The 19,415-nt window shown below is 37.3% G+C and overlaps 3 protein-coding genes across 5 annotated transcripts; 1 reads left to right on the top strand and 2 right to left on the bottom strand.

Annotated features, from left to right (window-relative positions):
- Positions 1–267: 267 nt before the first annotated feature.
- Positions 268–3,055, bottom strand: LOC137746722 (mitochondrial carrier protein CoAc1-like). Its single transcript, XM_068486727.1, has 7 exons — positions 2,069–3,055; positions 1,805–1,887; positions 1,496–1,703; positions 1,261–1,393; positions 954–1,138; positions 597–800; positions 268–501 (listed from the first exon to the last, which is right to left on the bottom strand). Exons 1-6 carry the CDS (start codon positions 2,261–2,263, stop codon positions 669–671), a joined length of 936 nt encoding a protein of 311 aa, XP_068342828.1. The 5' UTR covers positions 2,264–3,055; the 3' UTR covers positions 268–501; positions 597–668.
- Positions 3,056–6,677: 3,622 nt separating this feature from the next.
- On the top strand, positions 6,678–9,268 carry LOC137746733 (cytokinin riboside 5'-monophosphate phosphoribohydrolase LOG8-like). 3 transcript variants are annotated; one of them, XM_068486755.1, is made up of 8 exons: positions 6,678–6,769; positions 7,115–7,290; positions 7,857–7,954; positions 8,090–8,120; positions 8,398–8,497; positions 8,578–8,648; positions 8,733–8,876; positions 9,005–9,268. In XM_068486755.1, the coding sequence occupies exons 2-8, from the start codon at positions 7,180–7,182 to the stop codon at positions 9,125–9,127; spliced, it is 678 nt and encodes a 225-aa protein (XP_068342856.1). In that variant the 5' UTR covers positions 6,678–6,769; positions 7,115–7,179; the 3' UTR covers positions 9,128–9,268. The 3 variants fall into 3 exon arrangements, with proteins under 3 accessions (XP_068342856.1, XP_068342840.1, XP_068342847.1); XM_068486746.1 differs by lacking the exon at positions 6,678–6,769 and adding an exon at positions 6,848–6,997; XM_068486739.1 differs by lacking the exon at positions 6,678–6,769 and having other exon boundaries at positions 6,846–7,290.
- Positions 9,269–10,714: 1,446 nt separating this feature from the next.
- Positions 10,715–13,752, bottom strand: LOC137748922 (probable magnesium transporter NIPA9). The gene is made up of 9 exons (XM_068489116.1): positions 13,369–13,752; positions 13,069–13,167; positions 12,785–12,914; positions 12,578–12,666; positions 12,423–12,479; positions 12,279–12,337; positions 11,886–12,006; positions 11,602–11,750; positions 10,715–11,259 (listed from the first exon to the last, which is right to left on the bottom strand). The coding sequence occupies exons 1-9, from the start codon at positions 13,477–13,479 to the stop codon at positions 11,052–11,054; spliced, it is 1,023 nt and encodes a 340-aa protein (XP_068345217.1). The 5' UTR covers positions 13,480–13,752; the 3' UTR covers positions 10,715–11,051.
- Positions 13,753–19,415: the final 5,663 nt, after the last annotated feature.

Raw genomic sequence — 19,415 nt, 5'->3', positions numbered from 1 at the left:
ACCGTTATATTAAGGGTTTAGGATTTCTTTGCAGAAACGTATGTCCATTTTTTTCACTACAAATGAATGTTTTAATAGTTTTGGATTTATCTAATTTTTTGCAAGGATAATTTATTAATGCTATTCTAAAAGATAAAACGGTTCAGATTGTGAAAATACATTATAGAGTAGGCTCCACCAAAAGATTTGTCAAAAGTTAGGTGACAAAAAATTGTACCTCGGATTTATCCCAAAATTAAATAAATAAAAGAGTGAAAGAAAAGCATATGTAGAAATTTAATTTTCAATAACGATGGCACAATCATCTCTTGTTATTAAGAGAGATACAATGTATGTATTAGCATCAAATTCTAACTATTGGGTGGAATTTGTAAGTTAACACATTCTGAATTTCCAGTCATGCAGCAGCAGTTATTGACTGGACTTCCGATGGGGCGGAATGTGGAGCCAAACCTTCATCGTGTCGTATGCAGTGAAACCGATTGCCACAGAAGGAACGATCTGAGAACACAGTAAAAATCTTTCGTTAGCAAGACGATCATGGCCAAAACTCTGTAGACTCGACCTTTAAGAAATGCGTAAAGAAGGAAACCTACTCGAAGTATCAGCAGGGCCCCAGAAACACGAGCTTATCCTTGCAAATACACACACTCAATCGTGTCTGAAATTCAGTCTATTAATTTGACACAGAGGCCTGAAAACAACTTTTTCCATCCTTGGTTTCGGATGATATATTTAAGACCCGCCATTGTGTTTCTGTACCTAACACCGCCATGATCTGAAGACCGCAAATTCTCAACCTGTAATCCAAATTATAATGTCATATAACCTTGACCCCATGCTTTTTACTGCAACAAAGTTCAGTTCCAAGCAAACATCTAACATAAAAAAGCAGAAAATAGCAACACGAACCAACGCTTAACAAAATTATGATAATATTGACAAAGCAATACCTGCATTTGCCTCCTAACAACATCCAAGGGGTATGTGAGAGTTTGCCCAAATAACCCGGCCAAAGCTCCACAGGAAAGACGCATCACAATGGACCTTTCATACTCTTCAGGAACATGGAGTTTAAGTTCCTCATATATATAGAACTTTAAACCAGCATAAGGGAGTATTCCGGTGAGTGTTGGGCCTGATCAAGCAAAAGTGGCTCCAGGTTAACATTAGCTTGACCATATATTGCATAACGTAAGAACAAACGGCACTTCATATCAGTAAAAGTCTTAGCAGAACACTCGGCTATGAGATACATACCTACACCTCGATAAAGCCCACGCAAGCCCCCCTCCTTGTAAACACTTGAAAGCACGTCCTTTATGCCCTTATAAGCAACTTGAGCATGTGCGCCTTTCATACCATAATCAAAGTTGCCTCTAGTATTAACAACCTAAACAAATCATAACAATGCGATTAAACAACGAATCAATGAACAATTACAAAAATTGATTTGATATAAAAGGTACCGACAAGATACATGCAAGATACTGACCTGATAAGCAAGTTTGGTGCGAGCAAGGTCCAAGGGGTACGTGCATAAAACGGCTGTCCCTCCAGCTGCTGCACCGGCTAAAAGATCAATATGAGGCCCTGAACCTAAAGCAGAATAATTGTTCAAGATCCAACACCTGTACTGCTCATATGTCATGTAATGTAAGGCTGCATAGGGAATAATTCGAACGACACTAGCTCCATTTCCTCTGAAAAAAAACAGACAAGAAAGTTCAAGAATAATTGTTATGGCGACATATATAAAGTTTGATAACGAAACTTAAAAATTGACTGTTCACATCCAACATACTTGTAGAATCCTCGAACACCTTCATGCTGAAATAACTTCTTCAGAGATTGACACACTCCGAGAGAACGGAACTCTGTTCTTGTCTATAAGTACATGAAAACAAATGCAGAAACTGAGCACATAACAACGAGCTGCCTAGCGCAATGAAAATGGCAATAGAAACATATCCGAGCAGAATCATTCACAATGAAAATATTCCTCAAACATCCATTCACTATATACAACTAATTAGCCTAGAAAAATGGAGCTTGTTAAATGCCTCACCTGCAAGAGTATCTTGGTCCTTTCCAGCGGCGCAACCGCAGTCTTCGCGAATCCTCCAGCAGCGCCTCCGGCAATCAACTCCCTAACATAAACCGGCATACTACCAATGTACGAAACCTCTTGGCGGGCTGATTGCGAAGCATCAACCAATTCCGCCACATTTGTTGACAAGGTAGATCTCTGCGTCGAACCCATCTCAAATTTCTCGAAACAAAACGACCACCAAAGCCAAAACTTTTCGTAAATTCGACAAGTAATTTATTATCCGCTCTGCAACTTGAAGAACTCCTTATCCCATCTATCTCTCGGAAAACAAAAATTGACGGCCTTTTGCTCAATGGGCAGGTAAAATGGCCTGAGAACACCCAGATTCGAGTCGGGCACACTCAGAAGCCGATCCTCCACCGCACTGATAGCAAGATACATTCAAGGACACCAATCTGACCGAGCAACCACACCACGGAAACACTCAAATTCTCCAATTATTACAGCAATGCTCAAGTAAATCAATCACAAACCCATCAAACACCCATATAAAAACCGACCCGAAAACTATCGAAAACTCCTAAAATCAAACACTCACAAAACATGAACGAAATCGAAAATCACACACAACCCATCAAAGGTTTCTCCTCTGGTAACCGACCCAAAATTCCCTCCAATCGAAAGCCGCAGCCTTTGGTTGCAAAAAAGGAATCAGATTTGTGGGTTTTGTTTGAACCGGAAGTGGAGGAAAAGGAATCGAAGAGGGAATTGAAAACCCCACCAGGAATTGGAATTGGATTTGGGTCAGAGAGGAGAACGGGCACCAAAGATTTGGAATTTAGCAAAAACATATGATGTTTTTTTATGGTCAAATGGCGTTCCAAATGAATGAATGAAGTGCCCGTTCTCCTCTCGGAAGGAGGAAGGAGACGGAGAGGTTTCCTCGGACTTTCTCTGAATCTTCTTTCGACAGTTACGTACCTCTCTCTCCTCTGTTTCTTTCTCTCTCTTTCTGTCCAACGCGGGTATGGTGGGAGTGAGTGATTGGGTGGAATTGGGTACACTGACTACACTGATCAACAACTAGCGTTTGTCCACGTGGATTTTTAGGTGTACCTTCTGGTGATATCCGTATACAAAAGAGTTTTTCTTGTTTGAGGATCAAAGAAGAGAAATGCTAAGGAAACTCTTTCAATATCGTGTCTACTTGTATAATGACTTATATGGAATTGGCTTTTTAACGAAGCCAATTTTTGTGTCGTTTCGTTTCAATAAAATAATGATATATGTAAGTTTTTCAATATATACTATATTTAGTGGCTGAGTCAGAATTCTACGTGAGACCTTTCATATACGTACAGAAAAAAAGGTTGAATTCATTATATGAGAAATTAAAGTAATCTTCAAAAAACTGAAAAACCTATTAAATTTAATAGAAAGAATCAAATAATCATTTCATTAAACTACAAAGATAAAATAACAAAATGTTAGAATCAGAAGACGACGACGTGAGATTTAACTCAACTTCTTCACAAAGAACAATTCATCTTCCTCATGTCCCTTAGTAGCTTCGACCCTGATTATATTATTAGATTAGAATATTACATGACCCATTTCATATAAATTGCTCGTTTACTTTGAGGATTTTATTGGAGATGCAGATTGAGGCTTGAGCTATTTTGCACGTGTACAGGTGTTTACATGTTTGCTGCTGAGGCAACATGATTATTGAGACTTGGCATGATACAAACATCAAGGATCTCAATCCCACTATGCGCGATCAAATCTAATAGAAAATTAGATGACACCATTGCTTTTAATTTCAAACCTTCAATAAGACTTTTTAGTTAACTTTTGAGATCAATTCTAAATCTTACTTCTTAATTCATTGTCAATAGGGGTTGGGAAATTTAACTATGTAAGTTCATATTCGTACCGTTTATCTAAAATCTTAATATGGTATCAGGTTGACTGATCATACGTTGTTTTAAATCATGTTCAAATCTTATTGAAACCCTAATTTTATATTCAATTTAGAAATTCTCAAATATCTTAGAAATAGTATTAAAATAATAATTATGATTATCCAGTCATGTTCACAATTAATCCATCAGAAAACCAACAAGCTTTCATCTGTTTAGCAGCACCAAAAAGAAGTTTCTCATTCTCTTTATCATCACCAAAAAAACAAAAAACAAAAAACTCAGCCGCATGATCAAATTGAAAACGAAACAGACCAATGAAACTATACACTCCAAGATAAACAAATAATTAAGATACAAAATCTACATGTGACCTTAATTATCGTCATGATTATTTTCTTGATCACTTTCTTGATTTTTGTTTTCTTGTTTGTGCTCTGTCTCTTGATTAATTTTGTTTTCTAATTCTACTCTCTTCATATTTTGGTCAAGTAATGCGTTCGGATCAATGAAGGAGGATTGCCGACTTCTCGGGTGATAAGCCGGAATCCTCCTCCCCTTGGCATCATAAATCACAGCTTCATCCTCATCAGGCACTTTACATTTCTCACCTAGTATGATCGTCTTCATCCAGACCGAGTCTTCCGGCTTCAACTTTCCGTTCTTTCGCTTGTTGTACTCTTCCTTAACCTTGTCTTTTCGTGCCATCGACAGGCTTCGCGGCAATTTAAGGCTCAAATTCGACAGTAGCCTTCGCTCGGAAGCGGACTTTTTCATCTGAGTTTTCGTGTCAAGGTTGCCGGAATAAAGCTGTCCCGAGTTCTTCATCCTTGGAGGCAAGGGCAGCTCTTTACTCATTCTCGAATCATCATTTCCTCCATCTGTTTCCGTGTCTTGTTGAGATGTTTTGTTCCCTGTTTCCCCCAATGCTGCTTCCGATGTTTGCGCCTTGCCAACATCGGATTCCACTGCTTCCTTGTGAGCAGGGGACTCAGAAGAGGACGAAGAAGATTTTCTCCGAAAACTACAAAGAGACGTGATTATGGCAATGGTGGCGGCCATGGCAGCGGCAAAGAAAGACAAAGATAGCAACGGATGGATTAGCAGATTCGTCTCATCCGTGGGAATTATTCTTCCCATGAGGAGGACTCACATCAAAAACACTATTGGGAAACAAGATTGCAAATTTGCAAGATGTTAACTTGTTTCCATGGTTTTCTGTGGTTTTTTCTTCTTCTTTTAGGCCCCTTTTGGCTTGAACTCGAAAGGGGTTCCCTTTTTTCCCCCACAACGTTATTTGGTTTTGATGTTTCTTTCCTAAGAAAACAACAATGGAGTTTTCGAAAGGAAGTCGTTCGAAGGATGCGAAACAAAATGCTTGAGTTTAGGAAATTGAGAGGAAAGGTTGGTTAAGGTTTAATCCTAAAAATATCATAGAGACAACTTGGGATAGATAGAGTCAACTAATTAATGTTCATAAGATGTAATTATCCTCAAGTCCTAGCTACACAAACATCACGAAGGGACTTTTAGGGGGGAGGACGGGAAATGTTCACTCCCGTGTTCGGAAATGCTAAGATTATACTTTTCAAACAGCCGTAAGTCTAATGTAATTGTAGAAAATACAAATTTACACATTTTTATCTTCCTCACAATCCGTTCAAATTTAAACAACATAAATAAAAATTATGATTTTATTCTGTTTTTACGTACCGGTCGCCACCTGAGTTAATCCTACAGAGAAAAGGCCGAACCCATTTTAATATGGCTCAAAGCACGAAATCGAAGGAAGGTAGCCAATCGACTTAAATAAATTGATTGTGCTGCTTTTGACTTGTAATTCATGTCCGTTGTCGACATACATTCATCCATAACAAAGCAAAAGACAAATCGGAAATGGTGCATCTGTGCCACCATTATTGCATGGAGTATGGACGGTCAGACGGAACTTACGTGTGCAATTTTGTTTTTGCGATTGTAATGAATTATTTTTTTATATGCGAAATTTTTATTTTCAGATACGTAAAGATTATTGTTTAAACGAGCCAAGTCAACCATTATTTTTGGAAAATTATAGTTTTTTTGTATATATGATATTTAAATGATAAATAAAATAAGAGATTCTAATTATGATATTTGAATAATAAAAATTTAAATCAAAGAACAAGTTTATACCTTGTTATGATTACATGTTATTTCACGCACAAAGTTATTGGTATGCAACAAACACAAAACACATTGTCAAATCGATCTCCATTAAAAAAAGGATTTAATTCAATAAACAATCATTGAGTTTGGGAAAAAAATAAACAATCATTGTTCAACCAAAAAGGCCACCAATAGTGGGAGTATTAATATTAATTAACAATGAGTCTGGACTAATCTGCCTTCCCAAATCTTCACCAATATTAATTCTAATTATTTTATTTGATTTGACAGACAAAAACAAAGATTTTATTTCTTTTTTTTATTTTAAATTCAACTCTTCTACACTAAACTACTCACAAAAGTGACGTAGATGATTTGAATTCGAGATTTAAAAATAAAAAATAAAAAAAAACCTCTATCTACTATGATAATTTTCTACTTATGAGATTATTTCATTTTTTGTTAAATTTTTTAATTAAGCCACAAATATGAAAGCAATTTAAGCAGGATGACTTACTGTCAATTAACGTTTAGGTTTGTTAAGATAATAACATGAGTTGAGGACGACTAGTGCTGCATTAGAGATCAAGCATCGTTGTAGCCCTCCTCACCCGAATTCGAGGCACCTCAACTCTCTTTTCTCCATGTAAGTATTTTATTATTATCAATTGTTACTTGATAATAATAAATTCATTCCATTTAAATAATTCTCGAAAAAAAAAAAAACAGTCGGATTAGAAAGGAAATGGAGCATGTGGGTCTTCTCTTCCTTGCTACACTCAGCGGACATATAAAAGCCATCAAGTTCTAGAATTTGATTGATTTTATACCAATTTTAGGGTCAACCCATTTGTCCTTTGAAAGAGCCCATCTCGTATGCTCTTTCTCTCGTCCTCCATCGATTCTGCATAAAATTCTGTGCTTTTGCCGTTAAAATAACATATAATCTACATAAAACTTACCCATTTGTCTTGGTTTTTCTTGGGTTCAGTTCTTTTTTTCACCAGTGATGCTGAATTGACCACAAAAAGTATAAAAAAGTTGCAGACTTTGTGAATGGAAGAGAGCAAACGCAGCAAGTTCAGGAGGATTTGTGTGTTCTGTGGAAGCAACTCTGGCCGCAGGAAAGTGTTCAGTGACGCTACTCTGGAGTTGGGCAATGAACTGGTATGACTGCTTTTGTTCTATTTTTACACTCTCTTTGCTTATCTTTATTTGATCGTGTTTATTGTTGTTTGAGTGCTGGTTTTTTGGTTTAAAGATGTAATCTTTGATGAGTTTGAATCCACCTTGAGTTGTATTTTGATGGGTTTTTGTGTTTTTTTTTTGGTAATGGGATTGTTTTGGGTTCTTGTATTTTAGAGTTGTCAAATGGCTACGTAACGTCTCCAAACGGAGAAAAACTTACCCATCATGTGTTGTTCGATACCCCTTTCTCTCTATATCTCTCTTCTGATGGGGAAGAGAGAGGATGGGTTGGGGTATTGGGGTATGTTTCGTGGAAGTTTTTTCTCCTCGAACCTGGTTTGCTCTGTTTGCTAATAGGCCATTCACCACTGGGACTACTCTTGTTCTGTGATTTCGAGTCAGGAATATTAAGCACTTTTGCACAGTGTATATCCTTATGCAGATACATTGAATAAGGAATTTATACGCTTTGGTTTACAATGCTTTATTTTCCCCTAAAGGATGATTTGGGAATTACTTGTTTACTTTGTTGGTGGATATTGCAGGTGAAAAGGAAGATAGATTTGGTGTATGGCGGGGGAAGTGTCGGGTTGATGGGTTTGATATCGCAGACGGTGTATGATGGAGGTTGCCATGTTCTTGGGTATATATAAACGAAACTTTTTCTTTGAATTATAGTATGATTTGGTCTTTGACATCATAATATCAATGCAAACAATGCCTTTGTTGAACAAAAAAATGTCACTTAAGTAAAATCTAAGCTGCTTTTTACTTGCAGGGTCATTCCGAAAGCTCTCATGCCTCTTGAGGTATCTCTATATATCCATATACTGATCTCATCCTCGCCTTCTCTCGTCATTTGTAAATACGACCATTCATGATTGATTTCATGCTGTTTTTTCCCCTTAATTCTTGAAAAATAGTTAATGTGATGTTTTCGCATTTTAAATGGGTCATCGTGCACATTCTTAGTGGATCCAGGAAAGAAATTTGCTCGTGGTCTTTTATTATCTCAGTTTTAGTTCTCTGTTTTAAAAGATAAGTTCAAATGGTTATCTGGTAGACTTTTATGGATAACTTTGACAGATATCTGGTCCATCCGTTGGAGAAGTAAGAACAGTTACAGACATGCATGAACGCAAAGCTTTGATGGCTCAAGAGGCTGATGCCTTCATTGCTCTTCCTGGTAATTACATTTCAAATTCTCACTAAAAACTTTATAAATTACAGTTCTTATGCTTAGTACATTGTTAATTTTGGTTTTAGGAGGATACGGAACTATGGAAGAGCTGTTGGAGATAATAACATGGTCGCAACTTGGGATTCATAGGAAGCCGGTAATGCATCAGTTTCCGTTATTGAAAATGTTATGATCAGCTTCCTACTAATTAAATTTGAAACTTGAATATTACTCCATACAGGTTGGTTTGCTTAATGTAGATGGGTACTATAATGCCTTGCTTGCGCTATTTGACAATGGTGTCGAAGAAGGATTCATCAAGACAGGTGCTCGGCATATAGTTCTCTCTGCTCCAACAGCCAAAGAACTTGTTGAGAAGATGGAGGTATAGTTATAACCTGACTTTTCTTCCCTGTCGATGAGTGAGCTTACTCGTTTCTTCATGGAAGATATGTTTCTGAGTTCCAAAACAAAGCAGAAGACTTAATAAATCTTCAATGTTTACTTTGGCAGCAATACACTCCTTCCCATGAACATATTGCTTCTCATGAAAGCTGGCAAATGGAACAACTTGGTAAACTCGGAGCCATGAAAGCGCAAGGTGCAACTGTTATCGACGATAATTCTTTCACCTAGATTAATTCCTGCTGTGATTCATCAATACTTGAGTTGTGTGGAAGAAATCATTTCTATGAGGCCATGGACCTCTCCATTCCATGTACTTCTTCGTAGTGGTAGTTCGATTTCAAGTGAATTCATCCGGTCTTTCGTTGCATACTTTTGTTCTTGGTCGATTGAAATGGAAGGAAATTATTTACAGTTCTAAATAGTGCAGAACTTAGGCATCCTAAAACTTCTTTTCTGTAGCTTGCGTTCTCCCATTAGGAGCAATAATTAATACAAAAATTTCTATTAATGATATGAAATGATAGTTAAGTTGAGAATCATAGCTTCTGTCTTAAGTCATTGAATTCTGCGAGGTCCCACAAAGTGGCTCTTGCTAGAATTAATTGGTCTACAAGTCATAATTTGAACACTGAAAGTCTCCCAGAGTTACTGTCTTGTCAATTTCGAAGATGCGGGAAAAATGTGTCTGCTCCCTTCCATCTATGTTATAATTTTTTTCCTGTAAATCATAGTAATTTAGAACATACATCGTCTTTGACAGAAAATAATTGTACTTTCAAATTATCAACTGCTTTTGGGAGAGAGGTATCAATTCTTTCGGGCCCCTTCTCTCTCTCTCTCTTCCCTGTGTTTGGCTATTTTGGTTACTGAACTCTGCCCTGTAGAGAATAAAAACAGAGTAGTACAATCATGGAGGCAAAACCATATGATATGTCACCTAAATACTTTAGAAGATTCCTTTCATGTTTTTGACTTTTTGGGTAAAGGTTGCCATTTGCATGTATGGAAGTGCCAAACTACAACTCACATGCAATGCTCAGGAAATAGCCAACTGAGGGAGAACGACTTATCTACATCTTCGACGCATTAAGACATTATTGTGATAGTATCTCAAGCTAAAAATGTCACGTTATAGGATAAAATTAACAATAGGAAAATGACTTTTGTACACTCATTTTCTCCTTATGCACACTGTTGTTTATTTTTTTTTCTTTTGATTTTTTTTATATTTATTTAATCCAAATGCCAGAAATAAAGAAGGTTAGACAGAAAGAGAGAGAGAGTGAGAAAATGATGTATTATCGATCTAAAATACTGCACAGTGACATTCCCGCATGTAAGTATGAATGTGATTAGTTTTCCTACAAATAGGAAAGTAGAGCAACTACGACTAGTGGGTGACATGATACTTGATGCCCTAGCAGAGCACACAATGTGTCCCATCCTAGTTGTGTTGGTTTCTTTTGTTTATTTATAATGCATTCTCATCAATAGTGGTTGATTGCTCAAGTCCCAAGTAATGGTGGACCTCAAGAGATGGTAGTGTTATGTCATGAATAACAAGAAAGGCCTAAACCCTAGAGAATGGGCGTGTGTTGGTGTGAAATGGGGGTAAAGGGGGTGGGTCGTCCCACGAAGTGAATGCAGAGGCAACTATCTATTTACTTGGGTCCTACGGCAACCATGTCTCTCTGCTTAGTTTTCATGTCTTGTTTTTGGCATTATTGTCCTTATCATCATCATTTTGATTGCCTGTACTACAGGAAATATCACAATAATGTTCTTACAGAAACAAAAAGAAGAGGGAGAGCTCTCAAATAATGTAGCAAATTGCCCGAATTGGGGACAAACATCGACAAGATTTGGGTGCTATTTGAGGTACACCATTTTCGTGAAAACGAACGAGTAATAAACAATGAGATGTACGACTACCAAATCGAATAATAAAGTTACAGACATCAAATGTTCAGAAAATACGGTGTAAAGTTTTTTCCTGAGAGGAATGATGTCAAAAACTCATGCCCTCTGATACAGTAAGCATACCCTATTATACACCAGCTTTACCTAAACCAAAGGGAGTTGCTTCCCGTAACTTGCAAGTCCACCGGTATGAGATATTTTTTGCATATACAACCTCTCCGATGTGATCACATCAAGCCTTCTCTTTTGAAGCAGTTGGTATCAAATGATGCAGAGTTGCTGCCTGAATAACAGTGCTCGGGCTTCCATCCCTAACACGGATAGACCCGGATTTCCTCTGATCAACACCACTCTGTAAAAGTTGTCGTAATGGTCGAGGAAGGCGTCGCATCAGTCGTGTTGAGCTCACGAGTAAAATCACACCAATAATTATGAGTAACCTGTGGTAGAAAATAATTTGGAGTAAACTTCACAGCAAAAATCCTTATTTGAGCACTTCAAACAATGAGATCAGAGTTTTTGCAATTTGAGAATGAGAATGAGGAGAACAATAAAATAACTTTGAAAACTGTATAGGGATGCAATCAAAACAAAAAAGAGAAGTCTCGAGAAGTGATAGTCAGGTTTCCTAAATGCGTTTTCATCTCACGTTAGTGCTATCAGGTTTCCTAAATGAAGCATGGTAGCTGATGAATCATACCGCATACACCATACGTTTAGGAAGTTTTTAATAAAAACAAGTCGAGAAAAAAAAAATAGTCAGTAAAGTTATCATAATTTACCATCCAAGCATCAGTGAAAGACGAGCTGTTGGTGCTGAAGGCAATCTTTCACCCAAGGCAAGCATTCCAGCTAGTACACCAGTCACAATTGATGCCACAGCAGCACATGTAGACACTACTATTGCCCTCCCATGCTTTAAGCCCCAAGTCTGTCAAAAGAAATAACTCACTAACAACGACAATAACCAACTTATGAAACTACAAATTTACTTCATGGGACCGACATTCAATATACGTGAGCAAATGGATATGAAACTAGGAACTTGGTAAAGTGCTTAACATACCTGGTAATAAAACCCTGTACCACTACAACATATGCTGATTATCACACATATCGGGACCAGCATGCTGTGGAAACCCTGCTCCAAGAACACAAATCCCATCTTTGATATCACAGATGCCATCCTGCAATAAGATGTGTGATAATTGCATTATAATTTTAAACATGGCTTGACAACAACAGCAGCTTCATGATTTAAATCAACAAGACTTAAAATTTTCTATCGTTTGTAACATAAAGTACACACAACTGACATGCTCAACACATCATTGACATCTACTAGCATGCACACTATAACTCATTATATGCTTTTTAATAATTTCCCTCCTAGAACTGAAAGATGAGAGAGATGAATCTATGTGAATCGTGATAAGAAACATGCTGGACAGAATCATACCCGAACAAAATGCCAGATTCCAAGCCATATATAATTTCTTCAACAACTTCATATTCCATCTGTACCATGAGCAGGTATCAGTGAACTGGTAGTGGGCACCATACTCAAACACTAAAGATAGATGAAAAGAAGTAATCAGATTACCAACTCCTGTTCTTTGCGTTGACGTCTGTAGATGCGTAGCCACCCATTAAGGAGGACCTATGTAAAGAGGTCTTGCAGGGGTTAGAATCATTACACTGCATAAACCCAAGTGTCCAACTATAAACATCAGATGGTGCACGGTATAAGGTACCTACAAACAAGAAGGCGACTACAATTGCCAACCATGGTAGATGAAACACCGATATTGCGGAAGCCTTTTGCTCCTCACCTCCAGCACCAACCCCTGCAAATACAAAATCTCCCACAAATTATTCTTAAAACAAAACACACAATCAAAAGTAATGCAACAGTTCCCAGCGAAGACAATTGAATTTTCAAGCATTGTGAAGAACTTACATTACCTATAGTGCCAATGCCTGCTAATGTAATCCCCATCCAGTCAACAGCATTCATCATTTCCTTCAGATAAAAATGGGAAAAGATTGAAAGAATCGCAAGTCCACACCCGGAGACCGGTTGTATGACAGATACCTGAAAAATACATCATCCAACATTCACCAAAATGTAGCACAACATTAAATTCCAATCACCAAATACGTAAACAAATTGCAGAAAAAAAAACAATACCCCAAAAATCGAAACAATAAACAATGAAAAATCCTCGCTTCGGAGTTGAAGCACTTACAGGAGCTAAAGACAATGCTCTCAACATTAACAAAGCTCCGAATATATCCATCAGAAATCCTATCAGCCATGCTTTGTTCAAAGCATACGCCCTGATCACCTGCAAACATATACAACATTCAAAAATTTGAAATTTTGTTGTAAATCCTGAAAATTTGGGAATTTGATACGAAACCCAATTCCCAGTTGGAAACGAAATACCGGAATCCAAATCCAAAATTACAAATTGGGATTCGAACAGCAATCACAAAATCAAAAAGGGCAAAATGGGCAAACCAAAAAGATATGAGGGAGTACCTACCTTGAGCTTGAAAGAGAGAGGAGGAAGAATGACGGTGCCCTTCTTCTGGAGAATTTTGCCGATGTTGTTTCCAGCCGTCGCCGCCAGCGTTAGGAAGATCGACTCCCACATCCCTCTCTCCCTTTCTCTCTCAAAAACTCTCTCTCTAAAAACAGTAAAAATTGAATCTTTGGTTTTGGTTTTGCGTTACTGTTTTGGTTTTGGGTTTAGATTTAAAAAGATGATTTGTTCGGGACATAACAGCAAAACCGTTCTGGCAAACGTCGAGGGATTAAAGAATTAAGAATTTAATTACAGAACATGCGCGTTGAAAGAGGGAGATTAGATTTATCTAACTATCTCTTCTTAAAATTCAATTTAGGGTTAAATATTTGCATTTGTGAGTCTGCGACCCTAATTTCAGTAGTGAACATAAAGCTACATGTCGTATGAAGGAAACCCAAGCCCCAAGTTAAACACTTCCTTTTTTGTTTTTTTAAGGAAAATGATATGCACACATTATTTGCATCTCGCACACATTATTATTATTATTTTTAAATTATAAAAAGGAGACAGAAGTCACTGCAGTACACCCTTCACAAGGTTGGAGGCCATCATTGTGCAATTCATAGCGTCAGGGATCGAATCCAGACGTGTCGTGTGGAATGCAGACATATAATTTGTCCACAACCATCGGACCATCCCATGATGATTCATACACATTACTAAATAAACATTATTATTGAATTTTTATTAACTTCAATTCTCGGGCCAAGTCTCAAATAAGTTTTTTCGTCAAAGATCGTTCGATGTTGAACGAATTGTTGGAGAACAATTTAGAAACAATAAAATAACAGATGTACAAAACTAAAATACTTATACTTTATTATTCACAAATACTTGCAATACAGAATGCAATAACACAATAATTACAAAAATTAATATGATACTAACTTGAATGAATTGAAGGTAGAGGCTAGCGCAAACGCTATGTCCTTCGAACAGTATTTCCGTCACACTCGTGTGCTTGTGGTTCTACAACGTCTGCTCGACCAGGATACAACTACCTAATTCTACAACCCGCACTGGATTATAGAACTCTAGCGAATTGCTCTGTGTGTTTACTCCCTGGAAAGTTTGTACGGAAGATAAGGAGGAAGAAGAAAAGATAATGATTGATGGAAATGAGGACTCTAGTTATATAGGCTCTTTCATACCTCTTCAAACACCTTTTGGATGTATCTGAAGTTATACAGCTCTTTCCAAAAAGATACAACTCTTTCCAAAGAGTTGTGTCTATTAATCAAAACGTTTTTAATTAATTTAATTAAAAACTTAATTCGAAATTAAAATTAATTGATCATATTAATTTTAATTCCTTGACCCCAAGGCCTAAGGCCCTTGTCTTGATTAATTAATATTAATATTATAGTATAATCATCAAGCCTAATCCACACAACCATAAGGCCCAAGCCTTCAATTCATTTTCAAATGGTCCAAGTTCTAATTACTAAAAAAAAGGAATAAGCCTATATAAAGGCTAGTGAAAAAATACTGTTGACCAATGTGAGACAAGAAGGTCTCAAACTCCAATACGAATCCCTTGAATGTATAAATAGTTTACTTAATACATGATGTTAGTGTTTTACGTCAGTTGATGAAGATATGATAGCACCTTTGCAGCCGAATTCGAATTTCTCATCATAAATTAGAATAATTCATAATAAAATATCGTGATGTCGAAGAAATCCCGTGGATAAAAAATTACTGTAAAGAAAATCACTGTAAGGTGAGAAAAATTAACAAATGAGAAACTGGAGAATTGAAGTTTGTGACTTGTTCATGGTTAGTTGACGTGTCAAAAACCAAACTCTTGTTGCTGACAATGACATTATATTGTTGTGATTAGTTCAGGTTGACAATTTTGTCCCAAGTAACACCACCTAATACCATACCAGAGGTTCAATCTCAACAAGACCATGCTATGGCAAGAAAGTGCCTACAATTAGGTGCTGCTTTTATGAAGGTCTCAAATATTCTACTTAATTCGTAAAGTGCTTGTAGCCACTTGAGGTTCCGCATTCGATTCGTTACGTTTACATATAAATTTTTTAGCTTAATGTTGCAAGTCGAATTCAAAACATGTTAGACCTATGGTTATATAGTGCAGCTGCGCAAGTAACAAATTATAAAGTAATTGACACATTAATGTAAAGTAAATTTGAACGGAATGTAATGTTTTTCTATTCCAACTAGTGAATGAAATCTCAAGTTTGATCTCTTCATTATTATTAGCTTTAAAGTAAGGAGCTGATTTTCACACACATTTCTTTATTTCTGATCATCAGAGTAAGTTAATCAAACAAAAACAACGTAATTGAATAATAATGCGTATGAGGCGAAAATAAAATTGTAACGGATTCATGTTAAGTGTAACCTCTGCTGATCTCTCTGTTGTTTTGTTGGTTCTAGAAGGCAGGCATTGGTCTCTGCTGCATTTTCTTAATTAAACAGAGAATCTTTAAAGTACTATACGCCTCATCTTTCCTTTGATCCATCAGTGTCAATTTCTTCTTCAAGCATTCTATATCTCTTTCAATGGCCTTCAATTCTTTCTCAACTTTCTTAACTTTTGGCCGCACCGCCAATAGTGAATTCGTTACTTCATCAACCTTCTTGCCGCTTACCTGCAATATTGTGTAAAGAAATTAAATCAGAAAGTCAGTAGGAAACAAATTTCAAAGTTTTAACTTTACTCTTTATATGTTACATTGACTTGTTCTTGTAACTCTTTTTTCGAACTCAAAGAATCTCAAATCGTTCCCTTGGAATTGGCAATAGCATTTGCATTAGCCTAATCAGCAATGGCTTCATCATCCCATTACCTTTGATGTCTCAATTGACACGACAAGCATTGCCGACATCTAAGTTATTCCGAAATAGTAGGCAAAATGTTGGCAAAACGCTTGGGTGCCACATTTGTACGAATTATTTTTGTACATCTTTTAGATTTGATGGTGTCTACAAGGATTGGCACTCAACTGCTTCAATCCAGAAGTAGAGTCGGTTGATCAAATGTTAGCGATGTTTTGGCGTGTTGAGACAAGCTTGACAAGCATTTTTCTAACACTTTGACACTCTAATTCTAGCATTGTGGCACACCAAAATATCTATGTTGGCATGCGATGACATGTCATGGCATACACTTTGCTGACATTTTGTGTGCTTGGCATGCGATGAGAATGTCATGACATGCATTTATGAGATTAGGATGCCATGTCATGCATTGCCGACATCTAAATTACTCCGAAATAGTAGGCAAAGTGTTGGCAAAATGTTGGCGTGCCACAATGCGAGTGTTATGGTTAGCGTGTCAAGACATGTCATGTCATGCATTTTGCCGACAACTCGCGAGACTTGTTATGACATGCATTTTTCTCACACTTTCACACACTAACCATTGCATTGTGACACGCCAAAACATTGTTGTTGGCATATGATGACATGTCATGGCATACATTTTGCTGACATTTTGTGCACTTGGCATGTGATGGGAATATTATGGGATTAGGATGCCATGACATGCATTGCTGACATCTAAAATATTCTGAAATAGTAGGTAAAGTGTCTCAATTGACACAACATGCATTGTCGACATCTAAGTTATTTCAAAATAGGTGGCAAAGTGTTGGCAAAATGTTGGCGTGCCACAATTGTACAAATTATTTTTGCACATCTTTCAGACTTGATGGTGTTTGCAAGGATTGACACTCAGCTGCTTCATTCCAGAAGTAGAATCGGTTGATCGAATGTCAGCTTGTTCTGGCATGCCACGATGTGAGAGTTACCGTATCAAGACAAGCCATGAAATAATGACGTTGTTGGCTTTCGAAATTCTCCTCCGAGTTCTCTCCAATAAACGGGCTCCGTCACTCGCCGATCACGTATGTAAGCCTCTCTTTCTCTCCTCTCCAAATTCTTAGTTTCAATTTCTTAAATTTTCTGAGAAACCAAGCAAAGCATTAAGGTTTATAGAGAGAATGCATGGCGTGTCTTGACATGCATTCATACAACAATTCACTATGCTTGTCATGTTGTGGCCAACAGTGATGTTTTGGCGTGCCCTGATACGAGAGTTACCGTATCAAGGCAAGCCACGCCAAGTGCGCAATGTTGGCAAAATGCATGCCATGACATGTCATTGTATGCCAAAAACGATGCTTTGGTGTACCACGATACGAGAGTTAGCGTGTCAAGACAAGTCATGACATGAATTTTTATTTGCATAACTTCTTACCGGTAAGAAGACGTTCAATATCTGAGTTGAATATAAGAAGACGGTCAATATCTGAGCTAAATATTTACACAACTTCTTACCGGTAAGAACACATTCATTATCTCAGCTGAATATTTACGAAGTTATTACCAGTAAGAACGCTTCATATAGTTGAGTAACTCTAAGAGAACTTAAAACTTCTTGTTTAATCTTACATCTAAATAAGGCGGAAGATAACAATTTTTTCCAAAGGTGGAAATGAACCAACAACCTCCTACGGTCTCTCATCAATCTCTTTCAAAAGCTGCTTTTCCTCCGCCAAACTGTTTGTTTCATGTACCATCCGGAAATTCTTTTTCTGCAGAATCCATGATCACATTTCCAACAAACTCAAAAGGCTATATAATCAAGAAACATTTACATACCGACGCTGGCACCTAATAAGTAGAACTCTTACATGTTTAGAGATCTCTTCTCGCGGCAAGAAGGGCTTCATTGGTTTTCCTTGATGAACTTTGTTTGCAAAACGAAGCAGAAACAGTGCAGTATATTCATTTCCTCCCTCACCATGGCCAAACTGAATTCGAGTCTCCATTCATGGTTATTTGGTTCTTTCAACCGATTCCTATCACACTGTTAATACATAAATTTCAATAAAATATCACATACTTAATTCGTGATCGTATTTGATGATTGAATTAGGAAATGCAGTCAAATAACTTCATGCAGACTGCACACATAGAGTCTTTTTCGTTAAAGCTATATTCAGCTCAGTTGTATCTCGACTAATCTCTTCCTTCAGCTTCTGAGCCTCTTTAATTCTGGCTTTTAACTCTTTTGAGTCCTGATTCCGATTTTTCATACAAAAAATTGCCTCTCCTTCGCTTTCAAGTACCGGCGCTATTTGTGTAGACTTCGCTTCCCGTTGTGCCGTAGTGTTGGCTTTTCCGGATGTTGAGATATTCAGGCACTGCAAATGACTGAGACAAAGACAATTTGACTGGGAATTTTGAGTACCCTGACTTAGCAAGGAGATGCTATGCTGTCCTATTAGTATTTAGCTAAAAGCACTTGCATCCCACGCAAAGTAATTTAGTCAACTGATTCCAAAACCTCATTAAACAGTTCCTAATGAATGGTATAATTTCTTTTCCTTGGGGTGGCATTGAAAATTAGGAGCAAAGTACGGTCAGAGTCTCTGAGATTTGTTCAAGTGAAAGTATTACATTCTCTTGGTTCCAAGTTCAAAACAGGCGCATTCGGCCATTCAAGCGTCGAATCCCATTCTGCGTGATCAGAGACCAGCTGATCGACCGGCACACACAATCGATCCGATCCTGTTTTGTGGATCGAGGAGCTGTATCTAATCCCGCAAAACAAATTTGCGCTTCTGAAAGATTTTCATGGAGCCCTACCACGGAGTTTAGATTATTTCTTCTTCAACCTATGGTGCTCCAACACTGTGAATCATTGTACATAAATGCCAGCCGATGGTCTAGTTGTTCCAATTGCAGGAGTATTAGCCATTTCCAAAAGATAAAAACAGGAAACACTGAAAATAATTGAGGGAGATGATTTATCTTTTCATCAATTCAAGCCGGCGAGGAGAAATCAAACACGAGATTTCGAGTGTAATGATATTCTTAACTACTCGGGTTACAAGTCTTTTGCAGAGAAAATGGAGATCATGGAAACAGTTGCAATGGCATTATGCACATGGGTTGTCAGAAATTCCAAGGCCAAAACCTCATAGGTTGGTCTTGCTCCTAAAATCATCTCAACCACAAAAATA

This window comes from Pyrus communis, chromosome 1 (genome assembly GCF_963583255.1).
Source record: "Pyrus communis chromosome 1, drPyrComm1.1, whole genome shotgun sequence".
Lineage (NCBI taxonomy): Eukaryota > Viridiplantae > Streptophyta > Magnoliopsida > Rosales > Rosaceae > Pyrus > Pyrus communis.
The sequence above is the reverse complement of the archived record's forward strand: the minus strand, read 5'-3'. Positions and strand labels throughout refer to the sequence as shown.